Source organism: Echinops telfairi, unplaced genomic scaffold (genome assembly GCF_000313985.2).
Source record: "Echinops telfairi isolate 266 unplaced genomic scaffold, ASM31398v2 ScPeMD7_7407;HRSCAF=8445, whole genome shotgun sequence".
Taxonomy (NCBI): domain Eukaryota; kingdom Metazoa; phylum Chordata; class Mammalia; order Afrosoricida; family Tenrecidae; genus Echinops; species Echinops telfairi.
The window spans coordinates 7,769,554-7,789,960 of NW_022111307.1; the positions used below are offsets into that span (position 1 = coordinate 7,769,554).

At 59.7% G+C, this 20,407-nt stretch overlaps 1 protein-coding gene across 2 annotated transcripts; it reads right to left on the reverse strand.

Annotated features, from left to right (window-relative positions):
• Positions 1 to 765: 765 nt before the first annotated feature.
• On the reverse strand, positions 766 to 20,395 carry EPHB3 (EPH receptor B3). Of its 2 annotated transcripts, XM_045296450.1 has the most exons (17): positions 20,366 to 20,395; positions 12,193 to 12,257; positions 10,100 to 10,772; positions 7,814 to 7,969; positions 6,432 to 6,773; positions 6,186 to 6,310; positions 5,895 to 6,054; positions 5,708 to 5,816; positions 5,383 to 5,435; positions 3,487 to 3,609; positions 3,150 to 3,397; positions 2,503 to 2,718; positions 2,229 to 2,378; positions 1,936 to 2,129; positions 1,697 to 1,852; positions 1,508 to 1,610; positions 766 to 1,322 (listed from the first exon to the last, which is right to left on the reverse strand). In XM_045296450.1, the coding sequence occupies exons 2-17, from the start codon at positions 12,247 to 12,249 to the stop codon at positions 1,269 to 1,271; spliced, it is 2,919 nt and encodes a 972-aa protein (XP_045152385.1). In that variant the 5' UTR covers positions 12,250 to 12,257; positions 20,366 to 20,395; the 3' UTR covers positions 766 to 1,268. The 2 variants fall into 2 exon arrangements, with proteins under 2 accessions (XP_045152385.1, XP_004713486.1); XM_004713429.2 differs by having other exon boundaries at positions 766 to 1,610; positions 20,366 to 20,394.
• Positions 20,396 to 20,407: the final 12 nt, after the last annotated feature.

The following is a 20,407-nucleotide window of genomic DNA, read 5'->3' on the forward strand; positions in this document are numbered from 1 at the left end:
CCCTTCATGATCACACATGTTGGTGTGCTGCTTCCATGTGGGCTTTGTTGCTTCTGGGCTAGATGGCGCCTTCTCCTTTGACATTTCCAGAAGCTGTTTTTCTAACCCTCTCCCTGGTGCCGGTTATTTATCCTCTGTCTTGGGGTGGGAGCCCAGCCCCGGGCCCCACTTACTGGCTCAGTGACTTCGGCTAAGTTACTTAACCTCTCCCTTTCCTCCTCTGTGAAAAAGATAGAAATACTTCCCGCTCTGGCTGGGTGGTGGAGAGATTAAATACGATCAGCACACAAATGGAGCGTTCAGCCCAGCCACAGGCGGGAGGGAGGAGGCAGCGCTCACCGAAGGGGAGCCCCTCTTTGGGGCTGGGGCTCAGCTGAGGGAGCGGGCTTCCCCTCCACATCCCATCTCAACACTAGTGGGCTCTCATCCCCTTTGTCCTTGGCCACGTGACCCTGGGAACTGACCAACCCCCTCGCCTCTCGGAGACAATGGGTGTGAAAGGCCGTCTGTTACTAGACCGCCCCAGCCCCAGAAGGAAGAAGCTAGGCGACCCTTCCTGTGACTGCTCCCCCTCCCCCCTTCTAAGACATTTGTTAGCCGCTCAAAGGAATGCGGCCAAAGCACAAAAGGTGGACATGGAACCTAGATAGGCCTGGATGTGGTCTCCCAAGGATTCCAGAGTTCGCTCTGAAGGGGCAGGGCACCAAGGTTGTGAACGGAATCACCTTCATGGCTTGGGAGGCGCAAGGAGGCAGGGTCAGAGAATCATCTTATTGCCTTTATTCCGCCGACGGCCCAGCTGCCCCACTGCAGCACATGGGCCAAGCTTTTACACGCTCACCCATACACTCTGTGCAGCCTGGGCGTGCACTCCTGCACACGCACACACACACACTCACGCTCACGCATCTGACCTCTGGCTCTGAGAGTCTCTGAGGGGTGCAGGGCTGCTTGGTAGCCCTCCCCTGCCTGCCCTTTTTTGACAGCACCAAGGACAGGGGTGGGGGCAAGGCCCTGGGCCCCAGAACAGTCCCTGTGAAAACTGGAGGTGCCAGTTGGCTTTGGGGTAGGGGTGTCACATTTCCCCATTCCTGGAGTCCCCTCCTCCAGCTCCTGAGGGAGGGACTGCTTTCTGCCTACCTGGGGGGAGCAGACCCCTGCCAGGGCTGGGCCCGATGGACCCCTGGCTTACCCCCCACTCAAGGAAGCACAGCCAAGTCTGAGGTGGTGGGGATCCCTCCAGGAGAGCAGGAAGGCCTGGGGAGGGGTCACACTCCCTCTCCTAACCCATCTTCAATATGAAGAGGTTTGGGGCCCACTTCCTGGGGAGGGAGCACCGCCTGAAGAAGCCCCAGTTGGGGCTCTCCCCAAACTTCCATCTTCCGGCCACAGCCCAAAGGCAGGCAGGCATCCAGATGTCTGTCCGAGGGTGCAACCGGCTGCTCGGAGCCTCTGTGGGCCGCATGCGCTCGGTCCTCGGAGTCGCCCACGGGGCATCGTGTCAGACCTGCACGGGCAGTGTCTGGTTCATCTGCAGCCGCATGTCCTGGATACTGCTGAGGATCTTCTTCTGGTGCCCTGCCAGGGTGACGCCGATCCGGAGCAGGTCCCTGCAGAGGGGACCAAGGATGGGGTCAGTCCCTCCTTCAGCCCGGGGCTGGCGCCTCCGCCCGGCCTTGCCCTCGGGGACACTCACTCTGCCGTCATCCGGGTTACCAGGTCAAAGGATGTGAACCCCGCACCGATGAAGCTGTCTTTGTACCGTCCCATCTTGATGGCATCCAGCCAGTCTCCGACCGTTGTGAAGGTGGTGTAATCCGGGACCGTTCGGTCCAGAAGGGGCTGGGACAGGCTGTGGGGAGAAGGGGTGGGGGGTCAGTGAGTCTTTTGGGCAGAGGCAGCAAGGTGGGGAGGGGAGCAGGACAGAGGTCTGACCCAGACTGAGCAGTGGCGATGATCTTGAGGCTGGCAGCATTGCGGATGAGCTTGTCCAGGGTGTTGACAATCTGGGAGAACTTGGGCCTGAGGTTTCGGTCCCGCACCCAGCAGTCCAGCATGAGCTGGTGCAGCGCTGTGGGGCAGTCCATGGGCGGGGGCAGCCGGTAGTCCTGTTCCACAGCATTGATGACCTGGCCCAGGGCAGGGAGTCAGAGGAAGGCCCTGCTCGGCCACCCCCCCACCAATCCTCAGCTCCCTCCCACCTTGGGCTCTGCCCCGGCCCCACTCACATCCTGGTTGGTCATGTCCCAGTAGGGCCGCTCTCCGTAGCTCATGACTTCCCACATGACGATCCCATAGCTCCAGACGTCACTAGCAGAGGTGAACTTCCGGTAGGCTATGGCTTCTGGGGCAGTCCAGCGAATGGGGATCTTCCCGCCCTGGTGTGGGGAGAACACTCCCTTCACTCTGTGACTCAGGGCTGCCCACCAGCCCCCAGCTGGTGGGTCCCACCCCTGCCTGCCCACCTACCTGCCCACCCTCCCGGCTATTGCTTGTCTGTACCAGGGAGCTGGTGTAGGTGGGATCGGAGGGGTCATCCTCTAGGAAGCGGGAGAGGCCGAAGTCAGAGACTTTGCACACCAGGTTGCTGTTGACAAGGATGTTTCTGGCAGCCAGGTCCCGGTGCACGTAGTTCATCTCTGCCAAGTACTTCATGCCGGCAGCAATGCCTCTCAACATGCCCACCAGCTGGATGACCGTGAACTGCCCGTCGTTGAGCTGCAGGCAACAGGCAGGCTCGGGGTCCATCCTCTCCTTCTGGCCCCATGCCTGCCCTGGTCTGCCCACTCCCTCCATGGAGACAGAGGCCAGGGATTGCGGCTCTATCCCTGCGAGCACGGCCAGGGCACAAAGAGGAAGCAAGCTGCTCTAACATGTGCCAGGCATTTGGAAATCAACATCCGAACTTGCCCGATCGCCCTGACTGCTCCCATTGTACAGGAGGCACCGGAGACTCAGAGAGGCTAAGTCACCTGCCAGAAGTCACACAGGTAGGAAGGGGCAGAGCAGGAGCTGAACCCTGGCTCTGGATAAGGACTGGAGCTCCCCTGCTCTGTGGCCCCCCCGTGGGTTATCTGTGGGTGCAGGTAGGGTCCATCTGTTTGTGGGGATAGTGGCAGGGGCGGGAGGAGCGCGGGGCTGGCTCTCACCCGGAGGAAGGAGTCCAGCGCGCAATTCTCCATGAACTCAGTGACGATCATCACAGGCCGGCTTTTGGTGACCACGCCCTCCAGCCGGATGATGTTGGGGTGGTCAAACTGACCCATGATGGAGGCCTCGCTCAGGAAGTCCCGCCGCTGCCTCTCGGTGTAGCCCACCTTCAGCGTCTTGATGGCCACGAACAGCTCCCGGCGGCCCGGCTGCTTCAGCCGGCCCCGGCACACCTCCCCAAACTCCCCTGCAGGGCACAGGGTAGGAACAGTTCTGGTACCACCCTCCCCCGAGGAGGCCCTGGCCTCTCACCCCCACTGTGCCCCCGGGACTCACCAGCTCCGATCACTTCCTCAATCTTGACACATGACACGTCGATCTCCTTGGCAAACTCCCGCACGGCCTCATTAGGGTCCTCGTAGGTGAAAGGGTCGATGTAAACCTTCATTCCAGGAACGACTGGAGGCAGAGAGGAGGCTTAAAGCCCAAACCAAACTCATGCCGGCGATGCCGACCCACCTCGACCCTATAGCACACGGCCGAGCTGTCCCTGCGGGTTTCTAAGACGGGGGTAGAACATCTCAACTGTCTCCCGAGAGGAGCTGGTGGTTTCGAACTGCCTACTTGTGGTTATACCACTATGCCGCCAGAGCTCGTCTCCAGAGCAGGCACAAGAGGGGAAAGGTCTATAGGACGGGGACTGTGAGGGGTCACCTCAACCCTCACACACGGGTTAAGACATCCCTCCGCTTGGGGACACGGTCAGCAACCTTCCTGCGGGCTGGCCCCTCCTCCTCTCAGCCAGCACCCTAGCGGGCCCAGTAAGAGAATGATCACTAGAAGGGCTAGAAACCAGGGACTCCTCTCTTGCTCTCCCTGCCCCCTTCTCTCTCATCACGTCAGACTGCTCAGATGCCTCATTCCCACTGCTCCAGCCCTGTCCAGGCCTTCAACACTCAGACGCTTGCAAGAGCCTCCGGCTGGGGTGCCCGCCTCTGGCCGTTGTTCCCACCAACCTCTCCCACATACCACACTGTCTTCCTGAAACAATGCTCCATTGTACCACTCCCCAGCTCGAAGGCCTTTCCTATTACCTAGGACGGATTCAAGTCCAGACTCCTCTGCTGGCCTTCCACGACCCTCCAAAGGGTGCTGGCCACAACTACCCAGCCTTCCTCCCAGCAGCTGTCTGGAGCATCTTCTCACCGCCCCCACAGCTGGGCACCCTCCCCACCCGCCCACCACCATCCAGTGGCCCTGCTCGCCAGGAATGCCTCTTCCGCTGCTCTCAGCCCTGCCAATCTCCAGGAAGCTCACCTTCTCCAGGAAGCCTTCCTCTTCTCTGAACTATCACAACCCATCATACCAGGAACACCTGGCTCAATAACTGATTGCTGTCTAATTGTTTCCTGTGTGTGTGTGTGTGTGTGTGTGTGTGTGTGTATGTGTGTGTGTGTCTTGTCTCTCCTATAGAACTAATTGCTTTGGGGGCCAAGGGTCATGCAGTGAGGACGTGCTCACAGTACCTGGAATGGGATATAGAGTCACAGTACCTGGGGTGAGTGGGGCAAAGGCTGTGAGTACCTGGAGTGAGTGGGGCATGGGCTGCGAGTACCTGGAGTGAGTGGGATATAGGGTCACAGTACCTGGAGTGAGTGGGGTATGGGCTGTGAGTACCTGGGGTGAGATATAGAGTCACAGTACTTGGAGTGAGTGGGGTATGGGCTACGAGTACCTGGGGTGAGATATAGAGTCACAGTACTTGGAGTGAGTGGGGTATGGGCTGCGAGTACCTGGGGTGGGATATAGAGTCACAGTACTTGGAGTAAGTGGGGTATGGGCTACGAGTACCTGGGGTGAGATATAGAGTCACAGTACTTGGAGTGAGTGGGGTATGGGCTGTGAGTACCTGGAGTGGGATATAGAGTCACAGTACTTGGAGTGAGTGGGGTATGGGATGCGAGTACCTGGGGTGAGTGGGACATGGGCTGCAAAGTACCAGAGGTGAGTGGGGTATGGGTTGTGATGCGAGTACCTGGGGTGGGGTAGGGGCTGCAAGTACCTGGGATGAGTGGAGTATGGGCTGCAAGTACCTGGGGTGAGTGGGGCATGGGCTGCGAGTACCTGGAGTGGGGAGGGGGCTCATGAAATGGTGCCAGCTCCCAGGGTATGGGCTCATGGAGCAAAGGCACAGGCAAGGGACCGGAAGGCTTGGGGAAGAGATAAACTCACTGTATTGCTGCAGCTTCTCTGTGTACTCCGAATCAGAGCTGCGCCGCTGTTTCCTAGTGGAGGGCGAGCGGAAGGGAGGTCTGAGACAAACCCGTAGCTCCCTCTGTCCTGGGCCCACAGGGACAGGCAGCACAGAAGACCTGGGCCTGTGGGGAGCTGCAGGCAGGCGATGGGGGACGGGATGAGAGGACGTGGCTGTAGATGGAAGGGGGTTCGTCCAGCAAGGAGACTAAGGAGGCTCTGGGCCTGAGGGGGTCATGGTCCATCTCTGGGTGTTAATGGGAAGCTCTAGTCGGCCACAGGAACAGCCCGGGGCGGGGAGTACCTGAGGCAGACGATGGCAATGATGGTGACGGCCACCAGGAAGACAAGCCCAGCCGTGGCCGAGCCCACGATGAGAGGGAGCTGTTCCTGGAGCTGCTGGGCCCCTGAGCCTGCAGAGGAGAGGGGCTGGTGAAGGGTGGCATGGTGAGAGCCAGCTGGGGCAGGCACGGGGCGGGGGGGCTACCAACCTCGCTCACTGGTCGTCTCAAACTCTGCCGGGTGGCTATACTGCCCATAGCCGGCCACCGTGCGGGCCCGGACCTGGACCACGTAGCGGGCGTCAGGCCGCAGCCCGTCCAGCTGCACGGAGTTCTTCTGGCTGGTCACTGTGGAGGCGATGCCCTCACTCTGCAGTGCCGGGGGCAGGAGGCATCATCCTTAGCGGCTCGCAGACCACCCCATGGGCCCACAGCACCCGGGCCCTTCACCTCGAGGGTCCCACACCATCTGGAGGGAATCTTGCCCTGAGAGGCACTGACCTTCTCAAAGTACTTCATCTCGTAGTCCAGGATGACTCCATTGGGCCGCTCGGGGGGCGCCCAGGACAGGGTGAGGCTACTGCCCGAACTGCTGTGCAGGTGCAGTGTTGGCACTTCGGATGGCGCTGGGGGCAGAGTGGTGGCTCACCAGGGGCTCCCCAGGCTCTGGCACCCTGCGGAGGGCCTAGTGCCCCTGGGGTCCCATTGAGAAGCTACCCCAACCCACCCTAACCACCGCCTGCTCACCAGCCTGGTTGGTGGTGATGTTCACAGCTGCATAGCGAGGGGGCAGGGGACTCTTGCCCGAGACGCCGTTGACGGCCTGCACCTCGAAGGTGTAGCGCGTGTGGGCCAGCAGGTGGCTGATGTGGACGTGGCGCTCGGTCAGGCCCAGCTGCCGAGGCACAAACTCCACGTTGTCGTCACAGCGCGAGCAGGCTGGGGGACCCCCGCCCCCCCGGCACTTCTTGCAGATGACGTTGTACAGGAGGTCGTCTCGGCCCCCCAGGTCCCGAGGCTCACTCCACTCGAGGATCAGCGAGGTCTCGTTCACATTGGAGATCACCCCCCGGGGGGGAGAGGGCACCGCTGCGGCCAAGGCAGGGGAGCCGGCAGTGAGCTGGGGGCTGGGGCCACCTGCTCAGAGCCCCTGCCCACGCCAAAGCTGTTTCAGCTGCCCTACGCAGAATGCTTTGCTTAAATTATCACGTGGCGAATGCCTCTTTATCCTTCAAGACCCAGCTGGAAGGGTCACCTCCTCTAGGCAGCCTTCCGTGATTCAACCATCTGCTCTCTCCGAGCACCCAGACTGCCCTTCCTGGGCACCCCTCTGGCTCAGCACTCAGCACAGTAAATGCTCATGAGCGCCTTTCACATGCCCCCTACCTGACACCTTGGCCATGATGACCCTATCGCTTGTGGCCCAAGGCCTGGAACCCCAAAGGCCAGGAGCAGGGCTGCCCCAGGCATGTGACACATGAGGTGTGGACCAGGAGGAAGGCAGTTCTGTACGCAGGGAGGAGCCCTTCACTGTGCTGGTCCCTGAGGCTTGGCCTGTAGGGACCCAATGCCACAGAACTAACCGCAAGTCATGGCGACTGACTGTGCAGGAGAGCGGGGCTCTCTACGGGAGCACACAGCCTCATCCGTTTCCCACGGAGCGGCTGACGGGTTTGAAGTGCCGACTTTACAGCCAGCCCAACACTTCACCCACAGTGCCACCAGGGCTCCTGCCACCCAGTGAAGGGCGTTTCACCACCACCAACTCACAAGCCTACACTGCGGGGATTCCAACTCATGGCATCCGCAGAGGGCAGTGGGGAACTGCTCCCCGGGGACCCCAAGGCCGTCCATTTTTAGTGGACAGAAAGTCCCGTCTCTGTGACTGGGAGCTGGGGGTCAGGGGGCTTCAACAGTCAGCGGGCCAACACTGTCCCACCAAGGCCCCTCTGGGCAGGACCGGCCAGGCCCAGGCTCGGGCTCCGGGAGGTCATGGGGCCACCTCCCCGCAGTGCCATGGAAGGCACCGCAGCTACCCTCTCTGACTTTGCTCCTCTGGAGAGCGGGGGTCTCACAGCGGCACCTTCAGCCCCCAAGGGCAGGCGTGGGGCTGGGGCGTGCCCACTCACTGGTGCAGGCGCTGTCTGCAGGGTCCGAGTCCGCGCGGTAGAAGTTGCTGTGGCAGGGACAGATGCTGGCAGCTGGTGAGGTGGTGCGGCTGTTGGGGGGACAGGGGAGGCAGGGCCCCTCCCCCTGCTTCGCCTTATAGCTCCCAGGTGGACAGGCTGCAGTGGGGGGGATGAAGAAGGCAGGGCTCACCTCCCCTCCCAGCCCTACAGACACCAATCTTCTCCACCTCCGTGAGAATCTAGCGCCCCCACCTCCGAGGTTGTGGGGGCAACTGAGGCGGGCATTACTTAACTCCAGCTGCAGCCACAAAAGGCCCTTCTGCCCCATGGAAACCCCATGTCAGCAGATTATACCCCCCACCTCCCCCCCGGGGCCTCTTGGAGGAGGAAGACGTCAGCCCTATCACCTGAACGGCCTGGGCTTGTTGAGGCAGGGAAGAGAGAGGAGGAGGAAGAGGAGGCGGCACAGGAACGACAGACCACCAGCGGACTGGCAGTGCCCTGCATTGGGCGGGGACATGACACCCCACCCCTCCCTGGAGCCCTAGGAAGGGCATTCCTGGGGACCCTCAAGACAAACAACCCCTCCAACAGCCAGGAGGTGGGGCCTCAGTTTCACAGTCAAGCTTCCCACCAGTCAGGGGGCAGCTCCGTCCTGCCCTTGGCCAGGGGTGGGAACTGGGGGTGGGGAGGAGGGGAGCCGGCCAGAGGACCTCTGGGGTCACTCAGAGTTCAGAGGCCCCAAAGCTGCCCAGAGCTCAGAGCCTAAAGACCCTCCTCCCGCTGCGTGTCCATGCAGCGCCCTGGGCATGAGTTCTGTAGGTCCCCATCCCATCTTCTCTGGAGAGTGGCCTTGTCACCTGTCACTAGAGGTGACTAGAGGGTATTGAGAATGAAAAGGGCACAGGATAATGGGCATACATTAGGACTGTCTGGACAGTCAACCTGACCCACATGCTACCCCAGCCCAAAGATGGGCTGTGCCCACCCTGGGAGCCAATCTCCTGTCTCCCAGTAAAGGGAGAGTCCAGTCCAGCCCTTCCAGAGGAGCCCGTGGGGGAGGGGGGCAGAGGCCAGGCCAGCCTGGTTGCTAAGGGAACCTGCAGGCACTTCCTGTCAGGGACCTGCAGAGCCTCTTCAGGCTGTCAGCTCATCACCCCCCACCCCTACTCCCCTTCAGAAGAGGAAGTCTAGGCAGGTTCCCAGAGCCAAGTGGAGGGCCAGGAATGGTTCCAGTCACCTTCCCAGGGCAAGCTGGTCTCACAGCCAGGTTGCAGCAGCCATACCCCTCGCCCCCCCAATTCCTGGTACTGTGATGAGAGCCTTCAGAGTGACAGGCTGCGGGCCCCAGGGGGACACTCTCATGGAGGGCCAGGGCAGAGCACTCGGGCTAGGCTCCCCTTGAGGCCTTGTCAGCTCTGTGACCGTGGGTCCTGAACCCCTCAGAGACTCAGTTTCCTTACTGGCCAAATGGAGGAGGTAACTGGATGCGACCCAGGTAACCGGGTGTGTGGAGGCGAGCACCTGTGCGATTGGGCATTGTAACAGGAGCGTCTAGTTCTCTGTAAGATCTTATTAAGGGTCTTGGCTAACCACCAGGGGCAAGTCGCCTAGCCTCAGAGATAAAATACAGACAAGAGCATGCCGGGTCTCCATGCATCCCAGGACTCCTGAGGCGCGGGGCTGCCCCTACACGGTCTTGCCAGGGCCTGGCTCAAGGCTTCATATGCATTTACCCACTCAGGCCTCGTTTCAACCCTACAAAGTAATCACCAACAATGCTCCCATTAGAGCCTAAGAGGTCAGTAACTTGACCGGAGGCCACACACTGCGGTCAGGGGTCCAGGAGGATGCACACCCCCTTAAGGAGCAGAAGGCGCCCCGAGACAAGAGGGCCCACAAGAGGCGCTCAGCAGCCCCAGGGCCCATCTACTACACCTGGAATATGTGTTCGGGGTGGGACAAAGCAGACCCCCTGCTGGCCTCCCAAGTCCTGGACCAGGTACACCAGGCCTGCTTGTCAGGGATTGTCCACATCTCTCTTCAACGTCATCTTTTCTCGTATTATCTTGCCTCATTTCTTATTATCTTAGTATCTCCTTTCCATTCCCTCCTCCTTCCTCACGTTCTCTGCACCTGATACCCACTCTTCCATTTCCTCCCTCTGCCCCGGACCTGGTGCCAGGCCTCCTTGTCTGGCGGTGGATGAGAGGGCGGGGAGGCAGGTGGCTGCGGCCCAGGCCCTCCCCTTCCCTCCCACCTTCCCCCAGGCCAGCGCCCACTTACGGCGGCACTGGGTCTCCTTGGCGGCTGGCTCGTGGCCGGTGGCACAGGTGCAGGCGCCGACGGGCACCATCCACTCCCCATCGCCGTTGCAGTAGAGCTTGAGGGGCACCGACACTTCCACAGCATTGGGGACGCAGGTGCCGGGGGCAATGACGAGAGACGTGGGCTCAGCCCCAGTGAGGGTCTCGGGGAAGAGGGCAAAGCCCGCAATGGTGGACGCGCATTTCTTGTAGAAGGCCCGCACGGAGATGAGAGACATGCAGGCGCCCTGGTCCTGGAAGGCCAGGTAGAAGCCGGCCTTGGAGAGCGGCCCGAAGCTGCGCACCTTGGTGTTCACGCGGCCAGTGTCAAGCTGTGAGAAGCTCTCATCAGGGGCGATGGTGTCCACCTTCACATAGGGGTTCTCCATCCAGAAGGGGCTGGAGGCGGAGGCCACGTCACTGTCGGCCTCGTAGTAGAAGAGGTTGAAGGTCTCCTTGCAGGAGCCAGGGATGTTGGGGATGCTGTTACAGTCACGCACGGTGAACTTGAGCTCCACGTAGACGCGCTGGACGTCCCGCCTCCAGATGAACCCCGTGCGCAGCCAGTTGTTCTGGCTGGACTCTTGCACATTACACACCTGGTACGTGCGGATGGGGTTCATGGCCTCGTCATAGCCACTCACTTCTTCCCACTGCGCATGGACCAAACCAAAAACATGGAGTCAATGCAGGTACCTGCCAAAAACAGGTCTACCACGTGGACTTCACAGACAGACTCTGGAGCGAGCCTCTACAGGCTCTAATCTCAACTCTCAACTTGCTTTGCAAGTCACTTAACCTAACCTCTCTGTGCCTCCATCTCCCCATCTGTAACAGAGGGTAAAAATACCAGCTACGCTGAGCTAGGGAAAGAAAGAAAGGCTTCCAACTAGGCTGGGCACATGGCAAGTACTATGTAACTATTACCTCCAGCTCCCAAACCCAAACTCACTGCCATCGGTTGCAGCCCCACATGGAGCTGCTATGCCACCAGGGTTCCATTAACTATGGTACTGATTACCTTTCATGTCTCTGTTTCCTCAGCGGTAAAACAGAACCGATTGGAATAATAAGGCTACGCAAAATTAAGTGACTTTATATCATATAAAGACATCTGACATAGCAAGCATTCAATAAACACTAGCTGTCGCTATTACAAGGAGCCTCAGTGGCCTTATGGGAGAAGTGTTTGACCGTTGACAAGGTTCGTGGTTCAAAATCATCAGCCTCTCAGAGAGAAAAATGAGGCTGTCGGCTGCCATCCTGATTCACAGCTTTGGAAACTGTCACGGAGTCATCACAGGTCAGAATAGGCTGGACAGGGGTGGGCGGAGATGGACATTACCACCACATTGACCCTTACCACCACTCTGGGAGGGGTGCATTTGCTGCTCCTATTCTAGAAGCAAAGGCTTACAGAAGCAGGAGGCTTGCTCAAGGTCATACTGGCCAGGTCTGGTAAGTGCAGGGCCTGCGTGTACTCAGGACCACCGCTCCATCCTGCCCCAGTGTCCTAAAGCTCCGCATAGGCCTGCGTGCAATCCCAGGTGGCAGCTAAGATGTCTGCGATGTCAATACCAAAGAAATGCAGTGGCTGAGAAATGGAGGCCCAGAGAGGGGAAGGGACTCACTCAAGATCTCATAGGAAGTCAGAGACCTGGCAGCAATGCTCCTGGCTCTTTCCAAGGGCCCAGGAAGGAGGAGCTGGCCAGGCCTGCACAGGACTGTCAGCAGGAGGGGGATGGAGCAGGCTGGAGACAAACTGAGAGGTGAGCAGAGGAGGAGGAGGGCAAAGATGGTGTGCAGGGTACATGGCAGCCAGAGAGAGAGAGAGAGAGAGAGAGAGAACTCCCACAGAGATGATCATCAGGAAAGAATGAAAATAATGACACGAATAACCAGGAATACAAAGAAGAAGAAAATGTCCTTCTTGATAGGAATTAACTATTGAGTTGTGTGATATGTGAATGAAGGAAAGAAAGATGGGCGGGTGAGGTCGCAAGGCGAGGGCAAGTGCAGAGGGTGGCAGGCCCGCAGAGGGGAGGAGGCCCGATAGACGGTAGGAAGCCTTACTCCACTTTCTGGGTGAGATGTCCACGCCAACTCGGAAGTCACCCACTTCGTGTCCATGAGGGTCTCTAGAAGAACAACCAGAGGAAAAGGTCAGGGACTAAGCTCAGCTTGGAGAGAGAGGAGGTGATCCGGGGAGGGCATGGGCACAGTAGGCTCAGTGCCACTGGAACCATGCCCTAAACCCAAAGCCCCAGCAGAGGAGGTCCCAGCCAGGCCTGAGATGTCCCAGTGAGATGTCAGGTCAGGCTGGCTGGGGGTGGGTGTTTGCTGCTGACCCCAGGCCAGGGTTAATGAGGCAGGAGCCAGGGGCCGGTTCACACACCTACAGGCTCTGCTAATCTCCACACAAAGAGGCCGGCAGGGCCTTTATCTGGGAACAAAGGGTTGTGTGCTTCAGCCCAGGCTGCCCTGGCCTCCCCTGACTCCATTTCCAGCACAAAGGCCCAGCCCCACACACTGCTTCAGGAGGGGGTGGGGGGGCGGCGGCGGCGGGGACTGGTTAGCCAGAGCCAGCCTCCTGAGCTCTCACCTCCCACCCACACACCCAAGGGAGACGAGCTGGAATGCTTTTTGGAGGTGGTGTGGGAACCAAGATGCAGAACCAGCTCCAAGAGAGCGCATTCAGTTCTTGGGGTAGAAGGTGCTGCTGAAGGGCAGATAGAGCCCATCTACCACATTCTCCTCTATGACAGGCCCACGTGAACAGAGCTTGTAGCTTGTAGAGCCCATGTGAATAGGGTTTGTAGCTTGCATAGGAAACTGAATGCATGTTAACGGAGTGAAAATATGACATGGCCTATGGTAAAGGTTGGGGTGACGGGCTGAAGGGTGGTTCAAATTCAGATCTATCTGACCCCAAATCTAACCCCATAACCAGGGCCCTATGTGGGACAGACGACCCTCTGTAAAGTGGGCAACAGTGAAACCCTGGATTATTTCTGTATTCACTTTAAGTTCCAACTGAGCTCCCCACCCCCCACCTCTGGGAAGCGGGCGGGCGGGTGGGCCAGGGCTTTGTCTCGGCACTAATCCTGCGTTCCATTTCCCCTTGCCCTGCACAAGCAGGGCCCAGGAATGTTTCGGACCTACACTAGCTTCCCTGGGCATCTGCTCTGTGCTCGAACTGGCCAGCTCTGCTCTCCAAAAGCCCAGGCTGACCCCGTGCTCAGACCACAGCGCAGGAAAGGTGGGAGAGAAGGTGTCCACGCGTTCCTGTAACCCGGCAGCGCCAGGGCCAGCAGCCTTCTCCCGCGGCTCCGCAGCACTGAAGCCGGGGCGCTGACGGCGGGCGGGCGCAAAGCCCCAGGCCGCACAGGCTCCGGGTCGGCCACGTTCATTGGCTCCCTGACGCCCGGGTCTGCGCGCAGGGCGGCGGAGAGCCCAGCGGGTGGAGCTCCCGTGTCCTCGGGCCGCGCGCGGGGGGAAGCGGCCGAGCCTCCGTCCATGGAGGGCCCTGCTGCAGGTGAACCCGCTCGGCCCGTCGGCGGCCTGATGGCGCCTCGGGCAGGCAGGCTGGCGGACACACAGACACTGGAGCAGTGGTGAGCAGGGACGGGGCCCGGGGATGAGCGGGCGGAGCGGCCGGGAGGACGGGGACCAGACAGCAGGGAGGGCCGGCGGCGCACTACAAAAGGCAGTGAGATGGAGAGACAGGGCCCAAGGAGACGAGGCAGGGGCAGCGAGGGGGCTGCCAAGTGGCCTCTTCCCCCGCCCGCAGCCAGGAGTATTCCTGTCCCTGGGATCCATCCGAGCCAAGCGCGCCCCTTCCCCCCGCCAGCCCGCCCGCCAGTCCGCCTGCCCGCCGCCGCCGCTGCCCGCCGCCGGAGCAGGCTGGGCTCCCGCGCGCACTGCCTCCTCCTCCCGCTCCCTCGCTTCCTTCTGCTCTGCCTGCGCCAAACCCATCTGGAACTGTTTAAACCCGAATATTCAGCCCCCTCCCCCACCAGCCAGATCCCCCCACAGTTTAAAACAAGCCCCGCGCTCGCTGGCTCGCTCGGAGAGAGGGAGGGGAGGTGGGGAGGCTCTTCATTTCTGTTTAATTTCTGGGGAGTGAGAGAGGGAGGGGATAGGCTTGGCCATCGCTCAGCCCTGGCCATCGCTCAATCTCGGCACATTTTTCCCATTAATGAGGAGAGGACTTGGATTTCCAATCATGTGGGCTTGAGGAAGGGCTCCGGTCACCCTGGTGGGGAGGGGGGCCTCGCTTTCCCAACTTTTCTGGAGGAGGGGGTCTGCTCCTGACAGCTTGCCCATGCCCCAGAGGAAAGGCTAGGTTCCACTTGGGTGCCACCTCTGGCAGGAAACCTCTGGCCTTTTGCCTGGACAGAGAAGGGGGGGTGTGGGTGTGGGCCCACAGAACCCATGACAGAGAGAGCCCGCTTCTCTCTGCTCCATGTGTGGCGAGTGCATGTGCACAGATACATGCCGGGCAGAAGATATGAACAACAGGGGACAAGGACAAAAGAGGGATGGAGGAGCCACCTCCAAACTCCCCCAGCTGCCTAGGGCACCCCATCCCTCCAGTTGGCTGCTGGAGAGAGATGAGGGGAAAGGCAGGCCACTCTCCAGACACAGGGCTCAGTGTCAGGCAGGAACCTCAACAGCCGCCCAATGCCAGCAGAGAAGTGGGCGCCGGGCCTGGGCTTTTCTTTCTGGGGCGCGGGCTCTTCAACGTTCACCAGTGAATGAAGCAACACCCCTTTCGGGTTTCCAGAGGGCCACAGAGAGCAGCCACGTGGCAGCAGCTGGGTGGCTCTCGCCTGCGTGCACACTCACGCGCGCATGTGCACACACACACAGATATGCACACAGCACCCCGTTCTCGGTGGCCGGGCTCAGTCCCCACCACTGGCGCAAATCAACAAGTCAACACACATGGTGAACAAAACACACAAACAAAGCCACAGCCGCCCACAAACACAGCCCCGGCCTGCCTTCCTGAGACACATGTGGTGCAAGCAGTCAGTCTGACCTGAGGCAAAGGCTTACTCTGACCTCTCCCTTGCACACGGGCCGGGCTCCAGAGACATAGGCGTGCACTTGACGGTACACTCTCGTGCACACCCAATTGCACACACCGTCGCTAGCTACAAGCCGCAGTCTGAGCGCAATCAAATGAAAACACACACATCGGTCTCCCCACACGGACTGAGCCACAGCGTTTACGTCGCCACACACCAGCTACACACCCAGTGCCCACCACTGCCACATGCCACTGCCCCCACAGGAACATATGCAGGGGGAGGATCAAGACCTCGAGTTGGTGGTGTAAAGCCTCAGCTTGCCCTCCGTGTACGTAACACACACACACACACACACACACACACACACACACACACACAAGTATGTCTTTCTGTGGGATGTGTCTTCAAGTGAGGTGGAGGTGGAGGTAGAGAAGGTAAAGGCTCTGGCTGCTTGCTGCTCTCCTTGCCCTCAACTGCCCAGGCAGGGCAGTCACTCTGGTCCCTTGGGAAGAAAGCAGCAGTGTGGGGACAGCCCTGGCAGGGGCACAGGGAAGGGCGGGGGAGGGGCTAACGAGTGAGGAACAAGTCCCAGGCTAGCTTCCTGGTGCCCAGGCTCTGACCAGAGAAGCTGTCAGTCAGGTCACAGGGCTCAGGGTGGAGCAGAGCCATGAAGATGGCTCTGGGTGGGGCCGGGTGGGGCCTCCCAGGTGCAGTCCCTGCCGGAGTACCAGGTCACTGCCCTACCAGCACAATGGCACCGGCTCAAGGGCCTAGGAACCCTTGGGGAGTGGGTGGCACGGGATATGGCGCAGGTACTTTGGTAACACTCTTCCACACCAGCTGAAAGCCCAGTGTGGGAAAGGATCGCGGACACCTGGCTAGTGTCTGACACCCTTATTAAGACACCCTGGTGCACAGGCACCAGGCGGGACCCTGCCACCTGCTCTAGCCAAGGGCCATCCAGCTTCTGGGAGCTGCAGGACCCGACAATACCCCTTTGCCTTAGGAGAAAGGGTGTCCTGGAGACCCAGAGAATGAGAAGCAAGAAGCCTCCAGGCCACACTGCAGTCCAGGGCCTTTGAAGGGACACAGAAGGTCAGGCTCCAGGGCTCGGCCAGGAGGACACCTGGAGGCACTGCCTGAGAAGGGAGGGAGGACACTCCAAGCACCCCTGCACTTGGCCCCCCACCCAGGGGTCTCCACCTCAGCCAACCAACCCAAGGGACCTGCACTTGGGGATCAGCCTAGGGAGAAGAGTCTCCGGGGACCCCTGCCATGGGACCCCCCAGGGTCTGCCTCTCTAGGCCCTCCCCTATCCCTCCGCCCTGGCTCCCGTGACCGAGAACACATTCTGTGTTTCATCCTCCCCACTGGGACCATGGGGATTTCTAATGAAATAAACCCAAGAAGGAGGAAAAGGCAGTAAGAAGCACAGGGCAGGGCAGGGCACCCAGAGGCCTGTGTTCCTCGAGCCCTTGTCAGTCAGCCAGAGGATGGACGGACAGGCCCGCCACAAGCCCTTTCCCAGGGCTCTGGCCCCAATGAGTCTGGTCAGGGTGTGAGGGAAGAAAGCAGTGGGAAGACCCTGCCCTTTGGGACAGGGGGCTTCTTCCATCCATCAAGTGCCCAACTGTACCCTACAGTCCCCATCTCCGGGTGCCTGCCCCCCTCCCACCCCCCACCAGCTGCCCAATCCTGACAAACCAGTTTGACTCAGCACAACAGGCAGAGCTACAATTTTCAAACTATGCAGGCCTGCCTGGTGATTCAGCCTCTTCTGCTGTTTAATTAGTGGAAGGCTGGGTGGCGAGGCCGTGCCCATGGCACCTTCGGCTTGAGCTCACTGCCAGCGACAGACAGCGGTGGCGGTGGCAGCTCTGGATAAAGGGAGGGTAGTCACAAACAAACTGGTTCCCCCAAATACCTGCTCCTGTCCTGTCCCTCCTGGGCAGCTCAGAAGGGCTAGATGGGGACAAACAGGGACTGGGGGAGGTGGCAAAACTCGAACAAGTGAGCAAACCACAACAATCCCAGGCCCAAGCCCCTCTGCAGTGGCCGCTGCTGCAGCTTTGAGGAAGGGATGGGCTCCCACTCCCAGAGGTTCCCTAGGGAGTTATCCCCAAGGCCATTCCCGCTGCCACCACAGCCGCCACCCCCACCCCACCGAGGGGCTCAGCGAGCATGCCTTCACCAGCTGAGGAGACACCGGTCCCCATGGCTTAATAATAGCTGGCGACAGGGATCTCTGGATGTTACTCAAGTATAAGAGGACGCAAGGTCCAGACACCCTCCCTCACCTTAGGCCCCGCTCCTAGTCCGATTATAGCTCTGCACCCCACATTCCACTCACCCCTGGCCTAAACAGGGAGGAGAATGGTGGCTGGGGGGAGTTCCTCAAAAGGGGGGGCCCTATTTCCCTCAATCTATAGGCAAATCTGAGGTTACAGTGTTTGTGTGTGCCTGCGTGGAGGTGGAGGGGATTTCAATCAATCAGAGGATAGGGGTATTTCTTCAGTAGGGGAGCAAGCAAGGGTCCTAGACCCCATTGATACAGAAAACCAGAGGCCCCTGGTGCAGTCTTGGTGAACCCCAAGTGTGCAGGGAGGGCCAAGAGCCAGAGAGCATGTAAACAGTGGGCACCCAGGCTCAGCTGTAATGGCCCTAACATGCTGACAGCCAAGAGGAAAGCTGGAGTGAGGGGAGGCGAGACCCCTGCCCATGAAACTTGGTGGCTGAACTCATCTTCACTGCCAAGGGTCCTCATAGCCCTGTCCTCTGATCACAGCCCAAGACCCTGGAAGTCTACCCACTCTGCCCTTCAAGCCCCCAAATGGGGAGGCTAGGAGTGCAGGCTACAGGGAGGGAACAGCTGAATGTCTGGCCCTGCTAGCCGACTCTCACCCCTTTCCCAACTAGGAGCTGCAAAGACACAGAAGGGACTTCTCCCCCCAACCCTCAGGCTAGCCTTTCCCTCCCCCACCATTCCTTTTTCCAACCTCCCAGGGCAGGACAAGGGTACACAAGACACACAGAGCTGAACCTGAGCCACCACCCTCCCAGTTTCACTGCTTGGGCTCCCCAGGGAGCGGACCCTCCGGCAGGGTATTCACAATAATAATAACCAATCCTTGAATACCAAGGAGTATGTGCTAAGCACTTTACATATATTAGAGTCCAGAACAACTAATGTGGGGGGCAGCATGGCTACCCCCACTCCCTCCCCCAGCTCCACCCGGAGGCCACCAATCCTTGAATACCAAGGAGTATGTGCTAAGCACTTTACATATATTAGAGTCCAGAACAACTAATATGGGGGGCAGCATGGCTACCCCCACTCCCTCCCCCAGCTCCACCCGGAGGCCAAGCTGGAGGATCTGTTAGCATCCTGGGGCATCTCTCTCACACACACAAACGGAAGCCCACAGGGTCAGGAGCCATGACCAACTTGAAGGAGATGGCCTTGGTGGACCAGAGTCTAGAAGCCACCATGAAAAGGCCCCACAGTGGCTGCCAGTTGATCTGGACTATGCCTCCTCATCAGCCTCTCGGCCTGGACACCCAGATACCAGTTCCCAGCTGGGGCCCGGCAGACCGCAAGACTGGGAAGGGGTGTAAGGTTTGGAAAGTCTGGAAGTACTGAGGGCAGAAAGAGGGAAGAGAGGTAGAAGGGTGAGCCTCCCTACTGTAGCCCTCGTTCACACAACCCCCCCCCCCACTCCATTCTGAGCACCAGCACCCACCACACCCCACTGCACAGGCTCTGGCATACACACCGACATACAGCCGAATGAGTGTGTAAGTGCTTGTGTGTATGCTGGTGTTGCCTCTCCCCAGCTGAGACACAGACCTGGAAACAGGTTCCCTGACTCACACCCTTAGGCAGTGAGCAACAAAACCCCACACTGGTTTCTCACGCCTGGCCTGTGATCCTATCACACACGTGTGGGTGAGTGCACGTGAGTGTGCCAGTGTGGGCGTGACCTCTGTGTGCCTGTCTGCCTCTGCCTGTGTCCACTCCTGTGCATAACCGTCAGCCCCGGTGGACCCCGAGGTAAAAGGGGGTGGGAGATCCTACAAACCTCCCCTGGAGGAAACCAGAAAGCCCCAGAGGCAGCCTGGCCTTTCTCTTTGAACTCTATGCCATTTTCCCTTCCAGCCTTCCAGTTTACAAGTGTGAACGTATGAGCAAACCAAGTTATGGCAGAATCCCATTTTTTGTTCCTAAACTAAGAAAGTGACTAGGTTTGTTAAAAGATGCTTAAAATAAACACTGCCTGTGTTCCAGTTTCTTCCAAATTTCTGTGGCATCTTCTCCCGCTCCATGCACTCCCACATAAAGGAAGGTTCCTCTCCCCTCAGTTTAATGACCCCCAAGTTTTTGTAAACTGTGTGTGAGTCTCTCCATTGTTTGTGATCAGCGAGGTGCTTCTGTCCCCGCAGGATTGTGTCAAGTGGCCTCTGTGCGAGCTCACTAGCCGGAGCCAACAACCCCCAGGCTGTTCTTCCAAGTGCAGCCTTTTGAAGTTGCAGCTACCCCCTTGGCAGTCTTGGCAGGTTTCACACAACCCAATGGAAAACCAGGCCTTTCCCCTCTGGTTGGCGCCGGCGCTGCACCGAGCGCCCCCTACAACTTTCGGGGTTCACTGGGGACCCGAGGACACGGCTGGGGTGAGTCCGAGTAAGCGCAAAGCCCCGTGCAATGCCCGCCCACGCACAACACCGTGTGTGTATTTGGCGCTCAGTAAACCATAAACAATGAGCGGCCCCCGCCTCTCCTCCCCCGCAGTCACCCCCAGACAAGGCGGGGTGCGAGCATTCACACTCTCAGTTAACTCCAACGGGTTCCTAGCCAGTGGTCTTCCCCGCCCCCCAAGAGGAGACCCAGGACAGCCTCGTGGCCCCCTGCTAGGGTTGCATCGCCCACCCTTCCTCGTCTCAGCGAGGTACCGAGGACCACCCTGCTTCTTGGCCGTGAGTGTAGGGTCTTCCCACAAAGGCTGAGGACCCTCATCTCAATCCAGGTGCCCTCGACCGCCCGTCTGGTAGCCAGTTCGAACCACCTGGGCGGCTCCGGGGGAGGGAGGCGTCCTCCCACCCGTCCTTCGGTCTTCGAAGTGGGCGCCAGTCCGGCAGCCTCCCCCGACGGGCGCTCCACCCGCGCGGCCTGCACCCTCCGTGCCCGGCTCGGGCCGCCCCCCGACGCCGCTCACCTTCCAGCGCCCGGCAGCTGGCGGGCAGCAGCAGCAGCAGCA

Bases quoted from the DNA above. Each gene is read 5' to 3' on its own strand.
- EPHB3 (XM_045296450.1), bottom strand. From the start codon at position 12,249: ATGGACACGAAGTGGGTGACTTCCGAGTTGGCGTGGACATCTCACCCA. The intron at 5,436-5,707 runs GTACTCCCCGCC...GCCCTCCACTAG, and splicing joins ATTGCCATCGTCTGCCTCAG to GAAACAGCGGCGCAGCTCTG. The intron at 1,323-1,507 runs GTCTGACACGAT...CTCCCTCCCCAG, and splicing joins ACCAGACACTGCCCGTGCAG to GAAGTGGGCCCCAAACCTCT.